At 32.5% G+C, this 21,436-nt stretch overlaps 1 protein-coding gene across 2 annotated transcripts in view; it reads left to right on the top strand.

The window, feature by feature from the left end:
• LOC124365021 overlaps nucleotides 1-21,436 on the top strand; it is a 520,456-nt gene that overhangs the window by 474,486 nt on the left and 24,534 nt on the right. The window contains exons 1-4 of one of the 2 annotated variants that reach the window (XM_046820908.1): nucleotides 7,920-8,153; nucleotides 13,521-13,838; nucleotides 17,459-17,597; nucleotides 19,955-20,155. In XM_046820908.1, the coding sequence (XP_046676864.1) occupies nucleotides 8,143-8,153; nucleotides 13,521-13,838; nucleotides 17,459-17,597; nucleotides 19,955-20,155 (669 nt within the window). In that variant the 5' untranslated portion in view covers nucleotides 7,920-8,142. Of the gene's footprint in view, nucleotides 1-7,919; nucleotides 8,154-13,520; nucleotides 13,839-17,458; nucleotides 17,598-19,954; nucleotides 20,156-21,436 lie in introns of those variants that run through there. The other variant, XM_046820907.1, reaches the window with a different exon arrangement.

Below are 21,436 nucleotides of genomic sequence, written 5' to 3'. Positions count from 1 at the left end.
CAAATCTTATTCAGCGTTTTTTTGTCAAACATGACATCACCCAACTACGACAGCCTCCCTACAGTCCTGACATAGCTCCTTGTGACTTCTGGCTATTTCCGAAATTAAAAATTCCTTTGAAAGGAAAAAAGATTTGACGATGTTGAACAAATAAAACAAAATGCGACGAAGGACCTGTTAGCCATTCCGCAAAATGAATTTAAGGAGTGTTTCCGGAAGTGGGAGGAGCGTTGGAATAAGGTAGTGGCTTTTGGAGGGGAGTACTTTGAAGGGGACCAGATTGCCGTTGCCGCCGAGTAACGTCAGTTCACGCCAGACGTCAAGGTCGGATACTTTTTAGGCAGACCTCGTATATCTTCTGTAATACCAATCGGCTTCAATACTCTTCTAAGTACTTTAAAGTTTACACAAAAACAGAATATTCAATGCTCATGCTTAATTTTCGAGTTCACAGAACCCTTCATCAGAACCACACTGAATTAAAAACATACAAACAGAACTCAAACCAAGAACAAAAGACATAACCAAAAACAAATATATATACGTAAGAAGGCTTTCCCCGTACACATCAGTATGTAGCGAGCGAGCGAGGTGGTGGCAGGTGTTTCCTAGAACAGCTGATTCAATTAACGTGAACTGCTGTTACTGCGGTCGCTAGGCAACCAAACACCGACTTATTGATAACATCAAAACATCCATCCCGAATTTTATTTAGGCTTACTGCTTCTATCCTCCAATTTCTTATTTAGAGTATTCTTCACAGTTGTACCCGTATCACATCTGATGTGTATTCACTCTTAATTGGCGTTCACATACGTAGGAGATGTATGTACAACTCTTGTTAGAAGGACATCCGAACTCCACCAGATACAGTGCCAATCCATGTACACAAGTTTTGATTTTAAAAAATGTGTATTGATTTGTCAGAATGTGCTGCTAAACAATTTACATGTACGACATCTAACGTATCGTGGGGAATCTTCTAGCGCAGACCTGTATTTCAGACAAGAGATCATAACTCACTGATGAATGCCCTCAGTGTATGAGTTTTACCACAAAGACCGGTCATTCTTCTCAACGGTTTCAGAGCATTCTCTCTCGGAAAAGAGAGGAAACATTGCATTGACATGGGTATGGAGTGCACAGGCACAGAACAAGGATGGATAGATACCACTGACGTTATACCCAAAAAGGGTTTTCACTCAATCGTTAGCTTAGAAAGTATCCTGGGCTAAAGCCAGTGGTCAGTTTAACCAGACTTTCGAGGTGGTTGTTCTTTTTGTCAACGAGAATACGAGTAATTCCTATTCAAATCTCAGGATGATTGGGACCCAGTGACCATTTGAATCGGGATATCGGGTAGTTAACCGTATAGTATCTCGTTGGCTCTTCTAGTATTACTAGGTCAAGTAGTACAGTATTAAACAGGACTTGGTGGGTTATCCTTGTAGTGAAGATTGGTATCATGGGATCGGACACTGTTCCTGTTTCGGAATTCCGGCATTGGGTTAGATTGATGGTTGAAATTCATGTGGGAAAGATCAGGAAATGTTTAGGCATCCAAAGGTTTGTCAACCGAAAATTCGTAGATTTATCCAACACATCTTTGTATGACGTATTGCCATTTAGTAACATCTAGAAGTCAATTTCCCAGCTTAGAATTAATTAAACTGTCTTTATCTCAAGTGTAATTAAATATCTCATACTTCTGTGAGCATCAGTTTCTTCGAAATCTACCGGATGGATGATCTAGTAATAATCATTAGCCCAGAAGCTGCTTAGGATACTACGAAGTTCTCAAGGCCTACAGACAGAATGAACATGCAGAAGTAGAGCTAGTTATCTAGTGTACTAGGTCTTTCACTAGTAGCATAAGCAACAAAGCTATAAAAATCAAATATATTTCGACTATTTTATCATCTTGACACATCTGATACTGAAGAAGTGGGTTTTGCTTTCTAAAAATAAATTTTTATATAACCTAAGGACGTCTGCAAACTTTCTCCAGTTGTCTTATTTATCTTATTTATTTCTGAAATAATTTGTTATCAAAAACAATTATTTTATTGTTATAATTGGTTGGCGTTATTAGAGCAAAATGAAAATGTATATTTTAAAAGCTGACCTAAACAAATAATACTAACAGCGTTATTTTCACAATTGATATTACTTTCCTATTAACACAGCGAACCGAAATGCCTGAATTTGTTTTAGTTTTAGTTCGCTTAAAGTCGCAGCCTCTGTTTCATGTCGTTTATTTCAGTCCATAAATCTAAAAATTTCTATCGATTGGAAGTCTTTAACCTACTTCTGTTTACTACTTACTGTAGTTGAACATGGTAGTGACTGAATGTTTCTAGTGTTTGTGTCCAATAAGTCATGCGTTCTTAATTGTCAGATTGCGTGGGTTTAATTAGGAGTTCTTATTAGCTTTATCGATAACCTTAACGTTAATATAACAATTGTATTACTTTCTACTTTACAATTTCAAATATTAGAGTTACGCTTGAATTTAATTTTAGTTGATACAGAATTCAACTGGTTTATTGATACTTCACTCAGACTTCACGTACACTACAGACAGTTTTATAGCTGGGACTATTCGGCAGCCCCCGTCTTCTTGATATCAGTCGATTGATAAATTAATTAATTGATTGATCAATAGTCTCACAAAGAATGATGCTTCACGTAGAGTACAAAATAATATCGCCATTTAAAAGATGATCCAATGATTTTAACGTTCTGAAATTATGTATCGACAATTTAGAGAGTATAGACCTTTGTATGCGCCAGAAAATATTTCTGTTTTATCTTAACGTTGTATTAAGTATATTGATAACTTGTCTAATAGTATTCAAACATATTTTGTTTTACACTTTTATAACCATGAACTTTGATGAACTTTCAACTATTGCTGTAGAAATATATTCTCCCCAAGCAGTTATTGATGAACGAAATCAGATTAAGGTCTGTTTGTGCGCATAATTATCGAACCCGGCCACCTAGAGAGTTGATGTTTAGAGTGAAACCCTACGTCTACGTCGGCATTGAAAATTATACGTATCGTCCATTGGAATTTCTGTTGGTTAAAAAGTTACTATCTCTGGGTAAAGTGATGGTCTCATGGGTAACCATGTTGGCAAGGAGAACAACATAGGATGAATAAACAAATTATTAAACAAAGGGTGTGTATTTTAGAGGTTCATCATATGACATATTTCAGTAATTTAACAACAGTTACGATGAGATAAGTATTTAAAACACAATTAAATGAGCTGACCAAACTTTGTAAATCAAAGCTTGAAGAATTCAAAATGCATTATAAGTACGTATCTGATATTCACCAGAGTTACACCAAAATGTGAAGCATTTGCAGCAAAGCATCTTTTGATTGTTCTTTATGTTATAGCTACATGGTGATTTAATTATGAACACGATATGCAAAACATTACTTTGGAAGTATTTTAAAGTTTGATTATGCGATTCTTTATGACAAGTACAAAAGAACTGATAAGCGCAACATTTTTGTTGGCAGAACTGCCCATGAAGTTAACGTCACGGCCGAAGTTACGAACCGTCACAAAAAAGTTCCCTCTAAAGAAGTCGCCGGGCCATGGCCTCATCCCAAATATTGTTTTACGCAATCTTACTGAAAAAATAATATTAAATATAATTTTTATTTTAACGCTTGATTTAACTATGGCTTATTTTTTCTACAATTTGATAATATCTGGAAATCACTGTATTCCATAAACCCAACAAACCCTTCTGATCTCCTTCAAGTTACGTAATTTACACTCAAAGTTTACGCTTAACAGTGTTTTACCAAGAATCCTCTTGCACATAGACAGTGCAAACATAATCCATCCGCATTAATCGGAGTTTCGACCAAAACATGGAACTCTTTAAGGCCATGATTTTCATCATAGCGATGTATTTGACTTCAAAGGTACATTGACTAATGTTTTAATTACTTTGATAGTTCATTTGGTTTCACTAAATGTATATTTGTGTATTTTTGTAATTCTATTTGGTTCAAACAGACTGTCTGTAATCACATTGATCACCATCGCCTGAAAGAGTATTTTTATACATTGATTTCTGACCTGATCCTTTTTTGTCACTTTCTTTAAATAAAATTTAATGGCATATAAAGCGTCACGCAAAATTAATGAACCTTAAACGCTTTTGTACAAAATAAAAACACCTCCTCCTAAGGTCGTACCGACATGGTGACGAACGGGACCTGGCCCTCTCCACTCACAAGGAGCATTTGATGGTTCAAAATAATCGATCGCATAATAATCTATTTTCGGCTAAAAATAAAACTGATATTGGAACTTTGAAATAAATCAAAATCTAATATACAAATTCAAACTTTATAACTATTTTAATTTACAAAATACTCGCCACTGCATATATAATAATCCAATTTCGTTCAAAAAGCCAAATACTTGAATTTCACCGTCACGCAGCAACTAGGCAAGTGAAGTTAGTTTTTACTATTTATTGTGGCTTCTACTCGTACCCGGAACTATCAGTGGCCGAGTACGAAAAGTGTAATGTTTGTTCGTTGTAAGTCTTATTTAATATGTATTGTTACACCACAAAGTTGGCAGCCATGATATCCGGCTAATGGCTTCTCCCGTGGTTTCCTCAGGTTTTTTGCATTAATGTTGCCTTTGCTGTATATAGAGTAGACAAGACTTTCTCTCTCATGTATTTTATCTCACTTTCAAACCATAATTTTTAAAGTATTATAACCATTAAAGTAAATAAAATAGCTTACTTTCATCAAATGAAGCTTTTTTACTAGATTTACAAACTAAACTGATTGTAATGATTGAAATATAGTCTATCCAAAATAAATACTTTCAAAGAATTCATTAATTATTTTAAGAAGTAAAAAATATCATTCTTGTACAGTATCAGAAATTGTTTATTATTAAGTAGGCCTACCGTAAGTGTTTGTACTTTGATAAACAGATTAATCATATCTAAGGGTCTTTAAAATTGGCCACTGATTATTTCTCTATTTTTATTTAATGCTGGCTTTGAACTTATAAGCCTAAGTGTTTATATATTATGGCCTTTTGTGTTATACACACTTATGGAATAAAAACTATAGTATGTCTCTGTATATATTTACCTGACAAAGACTAGTCATGCTCCACAAATGATTGTAGTACAAATTAATAAATGGCATTATGCCCAAGTAGCACATTTTGATTATTTCACAAATTTCAATAGTTTTGTTGTGTTGTAGACAACTCACTGCTCCATTTTTCTCTGTTTTCACATGACTATCATTTTATCAAACTAATCAGTACGATAAAGTTAATAGGTTGGTGAAGAAGGAATAACAAATACGGACGTAACCAACTTCATTTCGAGGAGGATAGCAGTATCTACATAATCATTGTTACTATCGTTTGTAACATATATTTTATAATTGTATTACTTCTCAAATGTACACTTTCAACATTGTTGACAAATTAAAGTACGCACATCTTCGGATACTCAAACTCATTATTCTGCAGTGCTATTTCAGAATGTTTGAGATTAAGATTTATTCTCTACACGCACACTTATGAAACAGTTAAAATATTACAGCAATGGAGGAAAATTACGCTTATACATGATTATATAACTTAATGACAAAAGTATTAATTCTAAGACAGTAAAAAAACAAATTTTAGTAATTATGGATACCAAAATAGACTGTTACTTATGGCACTCTATTGACGTGGTAGAAGAAGAAACTTAACAACACCGACTAAATTATCACCGTAATAAATTAATTATCTTCTGTGTATTACTACTACTTCTTCATCACTGCTGTTAGTAATTAAAACACAAGATGACAAAAAAACTTTAAAAAAACATTATGTTTTATGTATTGTATAAGAAATCTGAAGACAATATATGTTCACAAAAACTCATAAATGACACTGTATTGTTCAACTGTACATACTGAAGATAAAGAAATACAAACCAAACTCATACAAGCTTTTGAAGGACAGGATAGAGAAACAGAAATTGCAACACTAAATTATGAAAAAGAAATCAAACAATTAAATATAAGCATAAACAATCCTTATACAACAGGTGATCCACTTATGACTAACATATAGGTATTGCTTGACTTCGGCAAGGCATTTGATTCCTTGGGACACAACTGTATCCTTAAACTAAAACATCTTGGGAGAGGAGATATTGCTTACAAGTGGTTTGAGAGCTATTTGACTGGAGGGAGTCAGCTAGTAAAAATATCTCATATAGAAAATGGTATAACACACACTATTAAAACCAATCTCCCACCATTAGAAAGAGGAGTACCTCAATGATCCGTTCTAGGACCTGTGCTATTCGTACTATTCATAAATAATATGTCAGAATATCTTTACCATTAGTGTTTAATTTTAATGTATGTAGACAACACAACACTCCTTCTATCAGATAGCTCATCTGACAACTTAGCCATTGAAACATTTTTTTTTTATTATTACAGTACTTTTTTAATCTCTTTTAAGCCTCTGCTATGTAGGCTGCGATGTTCACTGGTTTATTATTATTATTTTTTAAAGTACACTGTTTCGTGTCTATACATGATTGGCCCTCCCCGGGAATTTGAATCCGTGATCTCTCAGTTAGAGAGCCGAGACTATAACCATTAATATAGCAATGAACATGGTTTATCAATACTGCCATGAAAATGACTTAGTTGTCAATATGTCACAAACAAATCAACTGGGTTTTGGGAGAAGCAAAAATTATGTTCCTAGGCTAACTAATTGTGGAAATAACACATGACGTGAAATTTTTAAGAATAATAGTTGATTATGACTTATTATGGGCTTGCTATCTAAAAAACGAAACACCTGCATCTTTATTATAAAACATATAACTCATATTTCTGATATAACTCTTCGTGGGGAGCACCTCTGCAGTTAACTTCCAAGACATCTTGATCATTCAAAAACATCTATAAGAATCCTTGAAAACCTTGGCCCGAAAGAGAGCAACGGGAAAACCTTAAAAAACTGAGAATCCTGACAATTGTATCACTATATATCCGAGAAGTGGTCCTATATGCTGATAGTAAACAATTGCCTCGACGTTATGATCTGCACGGCTATAACACCGGGCAAAAATCATGCACCCTTCCTGCACACCACCTTTTACTATACGAAAGGAAGCCATCATTCACTGGCCCAAAATTGTCAAACCATTTACCACCTGAAATAAGAAACCAACCAAAGAAGATGCTCAAGAGCTCAACTGGCTATCACAGACCTTTCTACTCACTGCAAGAGTAACTAACCATGAACACAATTAAAACTATTATGACTTTAATATAAATATTGCTATGTATTACGACACCATCACAACTCTTGTTGTTTTGTGAATAAAGAATAAAGAGAAGAAACTCCAAGGTATTTACTGCATTGTTACAACTTGCAGTCCCGTGCGTTATTCAAATTAATTTTAAGAGGATACTTTGAAATTATCATTTAGTATGGATATGATTCCTGCGGTTTCTTGTGTCTTGCTTAGAAATAACTTCAAATTTGCAATAAATGTTTTAAAATACTTTGGAAAATCTTAGCCATATTTCCTATTGTAGCACGCCTACATAAGATAAGATTCCAGTAATTTAACAAGTAAAATACTATTAAATCATTATGACAGATGGTACAAACAATTGAAAATATAAATTTTAATTCTTGTAATACTAAGTAAGTTGTTTTCGTAAGTTGCAGTATTATATTAACCAGTTATTTAAGCTTGAACAGGTTGGTAGCAGTTGCTCCAAAAACCAACAGCTGGTTCTCAGCCGTCAGCTGCCAATTGTATTGCTTTGTCTGCTTGCTTTCAGTTTCTTCTTCTTCATTAGTGTTGTTTTTTCTGCTTGATGCTTGCTTGGATCATGCCGTTGTGTTTGTAAACAATACAATCATTATTCATTTTATGAACATTTTTGTCACTAAACAGAATACTTTGAAGTAACTTTCATTAGTAATTGTGTTATAATTTAATGTCTAGTCATTATTGTTTTAATAAAAAATACATTGTAATAATTCGAACTTAGTAGATTGTAATAAATTATTTTGAAGGATCTGGGTTTATTCGTAAATATTCATGGTATATCGGTAAGTAGAAAATAAAACAATATCAGTTTAATGTTTGACATCATTTATTTTGACGAATTTTTCAAATTACATTTTTACAATCTCGAAATTGTTCAAAAGTCCAAGTATATACTTACTACCATTACTGTATAAGATATCTATTTCAATTCAATCTTAGTCAATCTTGGTTTTCTCGTGAAAAATGTATCCAATTAATATTTTAAGCATTATAATTGTTTCTGACGTTTTCAATAAAAATTGTATGACTCAAAGCTTTTAGGTTGGTTGAGTGTACTTTGACATTTTCCTAGGCCTAATGTCTATACAAAACTTGTAAAAGTTGTGCAAAACAAAGTAGGCTAATATATGCACTTGCTATATAAAATTATATACCAGAAATAATGGTCTATCAATAATGACCATTAAATCTAAGCTATTGTAGCTTATCATACCTTCATTAAGTAAGAAAGTAATGGAAAGTTGTCATGGTTTTTCTTTGACAGGCTGCCATGTAAACTCAGAGATCTAAATTAATTGTTTTTATAAAGTGTTATGTTTAGATTGAATTCCCCTCTAGTGCTATGTTTTGTATATCATTTACAAAGTAATTACAGTCTGTTACTTCGGTATGAATATCATTGTTTTGTTTACATTTATTTCTTAATGACAAAGGTAAACCCATTTTCAAATTATAACATAACATTGTTATTATAAAAGTTGCTTCATCTAAAAAATATGATTATTAACTTAACTTTATAAAACTAAAAATAGTCGTAATTGTTTGATGGATATGGCTAGTTTATTATTCATGAGATTTTTTAATGTATGTACTAAATGAATTATTTTGATTACAAACATGATATTTTAGTATTATAGATATATTTATGTCAATTGATAGTTATGTTATTTGATATATAACTAAGTATTAATGATTATACTACTGTACACAATATAAAAACCGGTCCGTTTGTCATACTCTAGCCCGTTATTATTTTTATTCAAAACTGGTAAGAGGTTTCCATTTAAAATAAAACTGTTTGGTAATTCAATTGACTATAAATAAACTTATTAAAGTATCCTGTCATGTTTTTTTTTTTTTTTTTAACCAATGACATTCGCTTTAGGAGTAGCTGCTTAAAAAATTAATTTTCTTTAGATAATTTCTCAGTTAGTTGTTCATTGTTTCTTGTTGTTTTTCTGTTAGATTTAAGTATAAATTTAAAAAGGTAGCCTACTTGACTAAGTTAAACTATGGAAATGTACGTTAGCACTATTAGATCGAAGATGCTCTGTGTAACATGTTATGACATGAAATATATATATATATATATATATATATATTATAGCTATGGCTAGCAGTATTTCTTTATTGTATTATACCACTTAGGCTTTGGCATATATTAGTTAGTAAAGACTCCAGAAATTATTGATTGATCATGAGAGGTTTTGAGTTTCCACAAGATTTTTTTTATAATTATGCGAAATATAGGGCATGCTCCTGATACTTTTGTTCATAGGTACTACCAGTGAATAAGTTCCGATTCAGTACAATATGTACTAGTTGGTAATAATAATTTTGAAACAACAAAATATTTATATTTTGCTAATGTAATATCATCTTATAGATAATTGTAGCAAAAATCATGAATTTAGTAATGTATGTTCTATACTATATAGTGTGTCCTGTTGGGGTCTTTTGCAAATGGATGTGTTTAATCTGACATTATCTCTGCATGGTCTTCATTCAGTTGTGTATTGAATCTGAACCTTCTGTGGTGGCAAGAAGCTGAACTCCTAAAATGCCAAATGTTTTATCTAAACAACGTACGGTGGTGATAAACTGTATTTTATTATTAAAATCTCATAATTGTTATTTTGTTGACTACCTTGAATGGAATAATAATTATAAAGATGGTCGAAATAAATTAGTAATGATTTTATAAAATCTCATCTAGTTGAGTCTCGTGTTCACTTTTCATTGAAAGTTTTAAGTCCAGCAAGAACAAGCAACAACATGCCAAGTTAAAATATAATGGTAACTAATCAACTTAACCTCCATTTGAAATATTAAAACATAATAAACAACAATCTAAAAATCAAAATAAAGGCTTATCTAATGAATAAAAAGGTTTACTGAAAAGAAAATTTTAAAACTTACCACAAAAGAGAGTATAAGATATTTATTTATTGAAAGCCTGAGTTGATTATTATATCTTTAATGTGATTTCTAAATGGCTATTTGTAGTCTTACTTAGTCTATGTGGGCCTACTACAGAACTGTCTGTAGATTGAATATTTTAATAGTATGCATTGTACACTTTGATTGAAGGTTAACATGGTTAACCAATGCAACCAAGAATAATCTTGGTAATCTTGGGTGGAATAATCAGAGGGTAGTCAAATTTGAAGAAAATCAATGTATTACATATGCAGAGTTTCCAAATGCACAAATAAAATTTATAAAACCAATCCAATCAAAATACTGTATATTCTGCTGGAGGGTAGAATCAGTCAAAATTTCACCCTGCTGGGCTTTTATGTTAAAACAGAGACAAAATATATTTTTGGAGTTGTATTAGATGGCAAAAAGTATAATATTTTGAGTATAATATAATATATGTTAATGGTAAATTACAAATGAGAAGTTTACTTAACTTTTTTAAGTTAAATTTGTGTTTTTCCAACAAACCTGAAATTATTACGGATCTCTCAAACTCTAGCAATTTCCCGAGTGTGTACAGTATTAGAACTCCAAGAAGGAGCTTGATTAATTGATTGAGTTAAGAAAGTTTGGGTGGAAATTGCGTAGTTTGATTTTGCTAATTAATTGCATGAGATTGTCTGTAGTTTGCTGAATGAGGGAGTAGTGTTCTGGGCATATCAACTAAGTGTCTGTCTATAGAATACAAATATTGATGTACAGTTTTATGAAGTATTTTTGACTATATTTCAAGTATTATTTGTCACTATTATTGCATGTTTTAATGCAGTACACTTAAATACTTTAAAAAATTTATTTTTTAACTTTTCTAAGAATATTACAAACAATTCTAGTTGGGGATTTTTGTATGTTGGCCTTGTTATAAAATGTTCTCACTTTTGATGTTGACAATAAATTAAGTAGTTAACCTCTTTTATACTATGATTCAGTGTATCGTATAGTGCTATACTATTGAAAACTAGCTCAGAATAATATATTGGGCCTCAATTTTTCACCCCCTTTTCTTCACTTCCAATGTTTTAAAATTACATGAAACAATTCAGTATTAACTATACTACACAAGAAAAATACCTATGTCATCTTTGGATTGCATGTGGTTTTTTGTAGAAAATACTCTACATTTTGTATGTATTGTTTGCAGTGAATAAGTCAATACAATAAGCCCAATATTTTCTACGCCTATCTAGGTAAGGCAATAAATTTAAAAAAATTAAAGTGCCTCATCTTTATATATATATATATATATTTCTTGTGTTCGTGTGTATGTGACTGAACTCCTCCTAAACGACTGGACTGATTTTGATGAAATTTCGTGTGTGTTTTCAATGGAATTCGAGAATGGTTTAGATTCACAATTTGGTGCAATTTAAATAGTTTATTTAATTAATTTTTTAATATTATAAATTGTTGTTGATGTTGGAGTGTTTTATATTGGATCCGACAGACTGCGCTATGACACGTAATACAAAGCGAACTGATACTTAACAGCTGTTAATACTTTCAGCTGAAGTTCACCAAAGAGGCAGAAACATTTGTTTACATTTAAAATTTAGATAAATTGTTATTGTAAAGTGCTTGATCAGTAGTGTAATGCAGGTTGCATAGAAGACGTCATTGCCTAATTTTAAATTTAGATTGCACCAATGATCAATAAACTATCAAATGCAATGAAAATACTATTAAACGCTATTATGAAAACAACCTCATTGTACAAATCCGTGAATGTTTGGACATAAGGTAATCGAATTTGGTTAGATCGAAGGTAAATGAAAAGAGCCGAAAGAAGACGCTTTATGATCGAAATTGGTTTTCGTTGATACATTTTCTTGTAGGCACACTCCTCAGTAATACTGGAAATATCTTAGACAGACAATTAATTTTAACAGATAGAATTTGATTCTTTATAACCTAATTAGTTTATCGAGATTCATCCATATAAATTAATTGTTCTGAATAACTTATCAACACCTAGCAAAAACCACGAAAGATAGAGGCAGAAAATATGGTACATACCTTCATAATGCGCCCAAGAGGCTCACGGAGGAACAACTATCGATTATCTCAGCAATGTTTAGAATGTGATAGAAAAAGAATACGCAAATATAGTGTACTGTCAAAAAACAAAATTATGTAAATATAGTATTTTTCAATTACTATTAGGACTTGACAAGAGAGAGCGTTTCAAGTCCAGTTTAAAATTTTAATTTTTTACTTCAAAATTCCAAAGACATTGAAAATCATGTTTCAGTGAGATTACTAAACCATTAAGTTATACCTTCCATTATATTAGTTACACAGGAGATAAATCATTCATACGGATGAAGTGTGTTGAGATCCAGGGGATTACTTTAGTCAGTTCTGAGCTCAGTTTGTTGAGTTATCTCCTGTGCAACTAATACAATCAAAGGTTTACATGAAGTACTGTACTGCACACTCTTTGCACAGGCTAATCTTCACTCATTGATAATTTAACAATAATAAATGTAACAATAACTATTTATTGCCCTCATAGCTTCACATTATTTGCCAAAATTTTATTCTTATTTTAAAAAACTGTCTTCTGCAGGAACTACATTAAATCTCAAGAGAGAACCGGCACTCCAACCTCTTCTAGGGTATGAAATTGTTAGAGCAAAGGTTGTTATACTTGGAGAAGGAGTGGGGTAAATAAGGGGGAATGTGAGGAATATAACCACCTGCCCAAATCTTTAAACAATTTGAAATTAGGTCTAATTACAGTAATTTATTTAAATTTAGATATATTCAGATTTATTTAATACCCACCGGTGTGGTATGCTCTTCAATCAGATCACCCCCCCCCCCAAAAAAAAAAATCAATCCTTATGCCATCCTTATGGAGAAGACCTTTTCTCAATCTGACAAATTATCAGGTTTAAAGACAACTACCCATTGATATCTAGACTGTACACTATTGATTGCTGTTTACCAGCCATACTATTTTTGCTCTATTTTGGTTATAGAAAAGTCTATAACCTGTTCTGTCATATAATGTTATGAATCAAAATTTATTAAATACTAACTTAGTATATTCTGTGTTCTTTTAGTGAAAATTTATCATACACTTAAGGTTTGTTGCTCTCTGTCTTTGTACTGACAAACTCCTCTCTTTACATCATCTCAAGTACAAACATTGTGTTTTGTTGCAGGAGCGATGAGGTGCAGCGATCACTGGAGCTTCTGGACAGAGTTTTGTCAGAGTTTGACGATCTGGAGAACGGTAACGTGGCGGGGCGAGAGGAGGGGGAGGGGGGACGGGGCTCCTTCGGGGGTCAACTGTCAGAGGACGACGGCTACATGAGTATGAATGGCCGCCGGGCCAAGTTTGTTCTCAATTTCCGTCCTGTACCTGATGAGCAGCTTCCCCCAACTCCGGAGCCCCCCGCCGGCCCGCCCCCCACAGACATAGCTGACTATCCACCCCCACCCGAGGAAGCTGAAAGGATCATTTCCACTCTTTTACCGAGGTACAGTATAATATAAGATTCTCTAACATAAGATAAAGATCAATCAGTATAGAGCTGCAGTGAAGGTGTTAATGTACAGTAATTTAAAACGTTGACTGCAGCAGACATACTAGTGCAGAGTAGTGTAGTGAAACTAGTCGAGATCATTCAATATAGAGCTGCAGTGAAGGTTTTTGATATTTATATATAGGGTATGTTGACTGCGGCAGACACACTAATGAGGACTAGTCTAGTGAGACTACTTAAGATCATTCAGTATGGAGCCGCAGTGGAGGTGTTAATAGGTAACGGGCTCATCTAGGGCGTAATATCTTTTGATTGGTATCAGATATTTATGTTATATAAAATAATACTTCCACATACCTAAAATCGCTGTACAAAAACCAAGAATTTTTGTTATAATATGAATATATGTGAAAACTGCTCAAAATCCATCTGTATTTCTAATCTATAGGCGCAGATATGACAGTAAGAATGCAGATGTTTGTAGCCAAGCAATTGACAATCAATGGGTTGTTGGTTAATTGTCGATTGCACATGCTATTTAATTGTTATAAATCAATTAGCTGATATTAAGTTGGTGGAATAAAGAATTCAGCTATTAAAAGACAAGACAAAATTATCTTTATTGACATGATCATAGAGTACAGTCATGGCATCAAGAGTTTTTTTACTATTACGCTGCTTAGTGGATTGAGAATAACTACCTAGCATTATGTGTTTTAGTAATCTGTTGTTTTAAACTAATGAAAACTAATCTTATATGCTTAATTTTGGAACATAAGAGTCCAATAGTGCAGAGCTTTATAGTTAGATGTACAGTATCAAATCCACAAAAGAGATATCTAGAGTGAAAGAGCTTTTGATTGATATGCGTGTTAAATAATAGTTTTAAATACCTAAAATCACCATACAAAAATCATTGAATATTTTAATAATCTAGATATGTTCTTAAAATATCAATAAACAGTTATTAACAGTGCAATTTGGTAGAGTACTTAGTTGTAATTTGTAGTTTTCATACAGCTGATAGTGTTTCCCATAAACTAAAAATCAATGGTAGTAAAACTATCTTCAAAAGAGTGTAGATTATTGTAATTAATGACAATTCCAAATAACTGAAACATTATTTACAAATCGTGTAATGTGTTTCCATCATTGATGAATACAAATCCAACACATTCAAAGCAAAAGTTGATATAACATTACAAAATAGGGAGTTGAACTTAGATCAAATTGCATTTACTGTTAGAAGTCAAAGGCCTTTTAATTAACAAATTATCTGAAAGCTTTTAGTCATTAATATTTCATCAAGCAATATTATTTTCAATGTAGAGCTCACATCAAAGAGTTTTTAAAATTACCTTCAATTAAAAGCACCTCAACAACTATTGTGTTACTAAGGATAGAAACTGCATTCTAATTAAAATTGCACCAAGTAGGCATTAAGGAGACATGGCCATATATGTCTTTGTCCCAAACATGTTTAATTAAGAAAAGTGTATATAAAGTGTGTGTGTGCATTTCATAAAGTAATTAGCAATGAGTGTTATGTATGTAATTAATTGTTTCTATTTATTAGTTTTTTTACCAATATATTTAATATTATATTTACTGAAATATGTCTTGTGTCTTATCACTACTTTAATAGAACTAGTGTTAGTTCTATTTAGATGATATAGAGTGCAGTACATCCAAGCCTAAACTGTGCTGCTATCTGTGAGCAAACTGGTGAACTGTTTAAACAGTAATCAATTTACCAAACCATGTACACTTCATGTAATCATGATTATAATTTTTTTAGTAGGAACAAAATGTTATTTTTAATAATGTCATTATTGAAATTAATTTAGTGTAATATTAAAATTAAATATTTATTTGTAGTATACACAAAAGTATTATATAATATTTGAAACATTACTTTTGAACAGGTTTTTGATTTGTACTTGGTTCTCGGTCTGCTACATTGTGAATTAATAAGATATTCAATAGCTTTAATACATGTTTATTATTACTTTTCTTGAATTTAAATTTCTGGAATATAGATATTTCTGAAAAATGTGATTTATCATAAAGTAAGAATAGGACAATTAAATTTAAATGAAAATAAAAATTTCAAATGTTACTATTTTATATAAATAGATAAAAGTTTTAAATTTTATGTAGCAGTATGCAATTTTGAAATTTATCCTTGACAGGTAGAGCTTGTAACAAAATAAATTATCTAGTTCCATGGGAATATGTTTAGTTTTGCCAACTGTTTTTGACTTTAAATCCCTTGGATAGTTAAGATATTATATGTAAGATTTTTCTGAAGGTTTAGCAGGTGCTGCGAAGGCAGACTGTTAAAACACACAAAATACATAGAGCTTTACATATTTTTATTTTTTGGGTTTCCATACTTTCATGTTGTCTATTGAGCAATGAATTATGAATTTTTTTAACAATTTATAAAAAGATTTTGGAGTTGTGATAGATGAGGATGATGGTAAAGTTATCAAAACCTTAAAATTAACTTTAAAATTACCAGCATTACGTCTTAATTCTTGAATGTTCCTTTAACAGTAATCATAGACTTTGGTTTTAATACCCGTAATTTAAAATTCATTATTAGAACATGGTTATTAGTAATCTTGTTTCTCATACAAAGAAAGTTAAAAATTATAGTAACCCATTTTTTAAATTATTAAAAATCATTGTACCGTTGCTTGTCAATATGTTGTCGTTACCACAATACATTATCACTATGCCAAAATAATTTCCTCTCTGTGAATAATGAGTTTGGAGAACCAGATAAATGTCAACTGAATAAACAAACCGGGCTGACTCATGAGCCTTATACCCAGCTCCATCACCAGTGACAATAGTTGGTTATCTTATCATGTAATTAGACACAGTTTCCTCTTAATACATGTACAAGACTATATATTGTGTACTTGGTTATGTCCAGGTAGGAAGAGATTTGTTTTACTAAAATTAAGCAGTAGGAATTCCTCCACTGGACATGTTAACTTTATTTGTGTTGATATACGTATTAGCCTACTTAAGGGGGTGCAGTAGGTGATATATAGTAAGTTTGAAATGTCCAATGGCTTGAACCTTTTCCTGTAGAATTTTGGGTTTAAAATAACATTTTTAATACTCACATTCTAAACATTTGAAATGTATAAGAACATGTCACATTTATGTATGTGCTTGTTTATATATATATATATATATATATATATATATATATATATATATATATATATAGATTGAACATCAATATATCAATCTATTTGGAATATATCCAGGTGCATCAGGACTCAATTTACACCCTGTATGTATGTATACATTATGTCACATCCCTTACAGTTAGAGACTTGTCACGTCGATATACTTATTAAGTATTAGTTATCAATAAAATTTCTAAAAGTGTATATTATAATAACAGAAGCAGTTATATATACACACCAATATGATCCGTGCAAATGGCGGCGGCAGGTGGAAATGTTCCTTACTTTCTGAATAACCCTCGTACCAATTAGCCAATTTTGTGTAGAACTTACACATTGTTATTGAATTCGCCTTGTATAAAATAGTAATTTACAGACCCTTTAACTGAAAACAACATTTTTCAGGGTGTCTCCAAGTAACTCAGCCAAGCGGGTAGGTGGGGGAGGAGGACGACGCAGTCATGCACTGGTCAGCAGTCGCACACTGGGTCCACACTACGGGGACCATGACAGTCGTGTCACTACGGCAACACAGACTACCCTGGTGAGATGAGCAGTAGTGTTCTCCTTACAAGTCAATATTTAAAAAAAGGACATCAGGATATTGCTAAGTGAAGCTCTGACATTGTAATTTTGCGCTCATTCTGTTTCTTGTACATTTTAAAACTATTTGTGTAAATGTAATTTTATATTTTACTAGCTGTTTCCCGCGGCTTCACGCGCTTTTCGTAAGCGTTACCCGTGTATGTGCACCTCTGGCTCAAGTAAATTATATTTCCAACGCCGATGTAGAGTTTGCTTTGTTGCCACGATCAAGAAAATCTGTATATGTTTATAACCATTGTTCACGTACATGTGTTTTTATTATAAAGTGGTCTAACACTCAAGCTTTAAGTTCAACCAGAAATTTATCTTCAAGACAAATATACATCATAACGTAGCGCCTTCAAATAGTGTTTGGCTATTAAATATTCGTAACTGTCTCGTAATTGCAGTTTATAATGTGCAGGCGCTTTGAAAACTATTATCTTTGGTAACGCCACCTGGAGGCGAGTTACATCAATAGACATAGCATAGAAACCATCTTCATGGAAAAATACATATACATACAAATTTTCGTAATGATCAGTCAAATAGTTTACGATTCCATAAAGGACAAACACACAAACATTCATTTATTTATATATATAGATGTACACTAATATTTGTAAAATTTTTATGATTAAATATTATAAACTGTGTAGAGGAGTTGTAAATTCAACGTTTTCTGAAATTAAATGATGACCCATTATGATTCAATCCTTAACATTATTCTTCTAGTCTTAAAATTTCAGTTTGTGTAAGGGAATCTTGTGGGTGTTACAAACTAAAATTGAGAATAGTGAATTTTTTCCAAAACATCAATATTATCACATTGACAATACATAAAATCAGAGTTTTTATCAATAAGTACTTAAATAATAATATCTTATTTAAATTAAGCTTACATTTCCATCAATATTAAACTAAATTTCAAAATATTGAATTTTTATTGTAATTCTATAAATAGCTGAAGTTATAAAGTGGCAGAGTCATTTATAAACAGTTTTTGTGTTAATATTTTAGTGTTCTAATCTTCTTAATTCCCTTTGTATCAAAATAATACAGTAATCCACAAAATCCCACACAGATTATGTATGAAACAGAATAACTGGAAAAACCACACATAAAAACCACTGAACACAAAAAAAATTGCTGAGATGTGCTTGTCAGGGTTTTATACCAACCTCTTCCCTAGGGGCCTGAGCCAGGTTGTGGGATAGCCTTCTCCAACATTAAAGCTCTGGTCAAAGATTGGGAAAAGAGGATAAGACACAATAATTGGAGTAGAGCCTCAGGATTAAGACTATCCAAATTGTTTATCTCTCCTTATGTTAAAGGGTGGACAGCTCTCTTAGACCAGAACAAGGAGGATATAAGACTGATATTAGGAATGTTGACAGGACATGGCCCTCTAAGGAAGCACCTTATGAAGGTAGGCCTTAGTCAGAGTAACGAATGTAGACTCTGTGGAGAGGAGGAGGAGTCAGCAGAGCACATTTGGTTAGATTGTCCTGCCATCGTAGAAACTCGGAAAAGATACCTGGGAGCATATCTCCTCAGCCCCAAGGACATTAGAGAACAGGAGCCCTCAAATCTAATTGGTTTTTGCAAAAGCCTCGGACTTTGAGGGCACAAAATTAAAGTAAGGTAGGCGCAAAGGTCCTTTTAGGACTAAGTGCGGGGACAAACTGTCCTTTTCCCTCAGGAAGGGGGGAAAAAAAACCTCTTCCCTAACCAAAACTACCTCATCATTGACGCGCTTAAATGGTCTTCAAGTATTCAATCATAAGGCTAGAGAAATTAATTGTCAACAGTTCATCCCCTATTACAACCATTTATCAAAGTCATCAATCAAATGATGTGGTTCAATGTGTCTCCTTACTGATTGCACTGAGCAAAACAACCCAAAATGTTTAGTTGGTAGGTGACAAAATGTATCATGTTACAGCTAATAATAATCTACAGCTTGGCACACAAACAAATAATTTGGCTACATATGGCTTAAAAATTCACAAAAAGCATGTTGAAGCTAAGTATTCACATACACTGTGGCAATCACATATTCTCAGTCTTATTTACAAATGGACACTATTTAAAGATAACTGTTGTATATTCTCAATTTTCCATTGTCTGTTTTACTCATTTGTATGTATTACCATCTTTATTGTTCTCAAATAATTATCATTTTTTTTTTTTAATTCATTAAACTCATTTTCTTGTTGTGAAACTCATTAAGTGTGATGTGTTGTTGTAGCGGGTTGTAATGGCTAGTTTTATATTGATAAGTTATTGATTACTCACTTCATTATTAATGTCCAGCCCAAGACAAGGCATCAAAGGCCGTTCGGGTGGGAGAATGGGTTGCCTGTTGATCCGCCTCAAGTTCCAGCTTCGCTCAAATTTGGTTCACTGCCTTATGATAACTCCCTGCAGTGGCTGACACAACACACGCCACTGCCGCCTCGCACTTGCCCTTCTGCTACAGAACGGCATCGGGAGGTGCGCAGACGCACACCAGAGGTAAACAAGTTAAATAAATCTATCAGCTTAAAGATTTATTATCATTTTTATTTATTAATTTTGCTGTAGAGAGAGTTTTGTCTTGTTAGTTATGTTAAATAGTTTCTGTTTCCTACAGATAGCTCTCCACAATGAAACAAAAACATTTCAAGAATTAATTTGCGTTACCAATGTTTCAACGTGGTGTGAACTGGAATACTTGATAGTAATGTCATCTGCCTCCCAGATATGTTTTCCATTGTAAATTAAAGTTTCAAATTCATGGACAACGACAAAAGTACTTTTGAGAAATCAAAGAACACTTCAAGTAGTACACTTCTGGTTCTCCAAATCTCCAATAGTTGTATTGTCTCATAAAGCTTTGGTAACATATGAGGCAGAGAGTGCCTCTTGAAATGTCATAAAAAATTAATGGAAAATCTTTTTAAAAATAGCAAATGTCAGAGAGTCCATGTTTTTCAGTGCGTTTTATTATTCCCATAATTAGTATTATTATGTTATGAAGCTGACGTGTACTCATGTAATCTTCAGCTAGTTCTCATCAAGGTCACTTTAATGTTCATCCATTGGCAACCTCTCATCACCAGAATCAGAAGATAGCGAGTCTTCTGACTCTTTGAAATCATTTTACATGCTTCTAACAGTGCTAGAAGTGATGAAAAAATAATAATTATCACAAAATACCACAAAACAAAATTGGAGACAAGCTGGCTATTTTAAGAGGAACATATGTCATACCTGAGGGCCTGACTTAATGGCGATCCTCCTACCACAAGAGCCAAGTTCGCACTAAACCAATTTGTTTTACATTGCCAGATACACTTAAGTCACCTTATCAGGATGCTTGAACCACCCCACGTGTCATGAAATCATGACATACATACCATTTAACTGTTTCATTTTGTTGCTTATTATAAAAAAAACAATACATTATAATATGATTGATTGTAAGGACTGCAATGAGAGAAAAGTGTATAATGGGTAACTTTGAGATTAATTTTCTAAAAATATACATATAGTTTTAACAATTTTGCACCAGTGTCGAAAAATTCATGAACTGTGGAGAACTCAACTGAACTCTTCAAAACTTACTCAGAATTGTACTTACTCCTCAGTTATACTTTTATGAAGCTATACTTATCTTGACAATAATTGTAATAAATATATCTGTGTCTTTAACACTTTGACTGAGGCATACGTCTTAGTGCATGCTGGATAGTGGGAATACTCAAGATCACTCATTACAGAGCTGTAATGAAAATGTTAGCTACATGTATTATA

The sequence above is a fragment of the Homalodisca vitripennis genome, chromosome 6 (assembly GCF_021130785.1).
Source record: "Homalodisca vitripennis isolate AUS2020 chromosome 6, UT_GWSS_2.1, whole genome shotgun sequence".
NCBI classification, from domain to species: Eukaryota; Metazoa; Arthropoda; class Insecta; order Hemiptera; family Cicadellidae; genus Homalodisca; species Homalodisca vitripennis.
The sequence above is the reverse complement of the archived record's forward strand: the minus strand, read 5'-3'. Positions and strand labels throughout refer to the sequence as shown.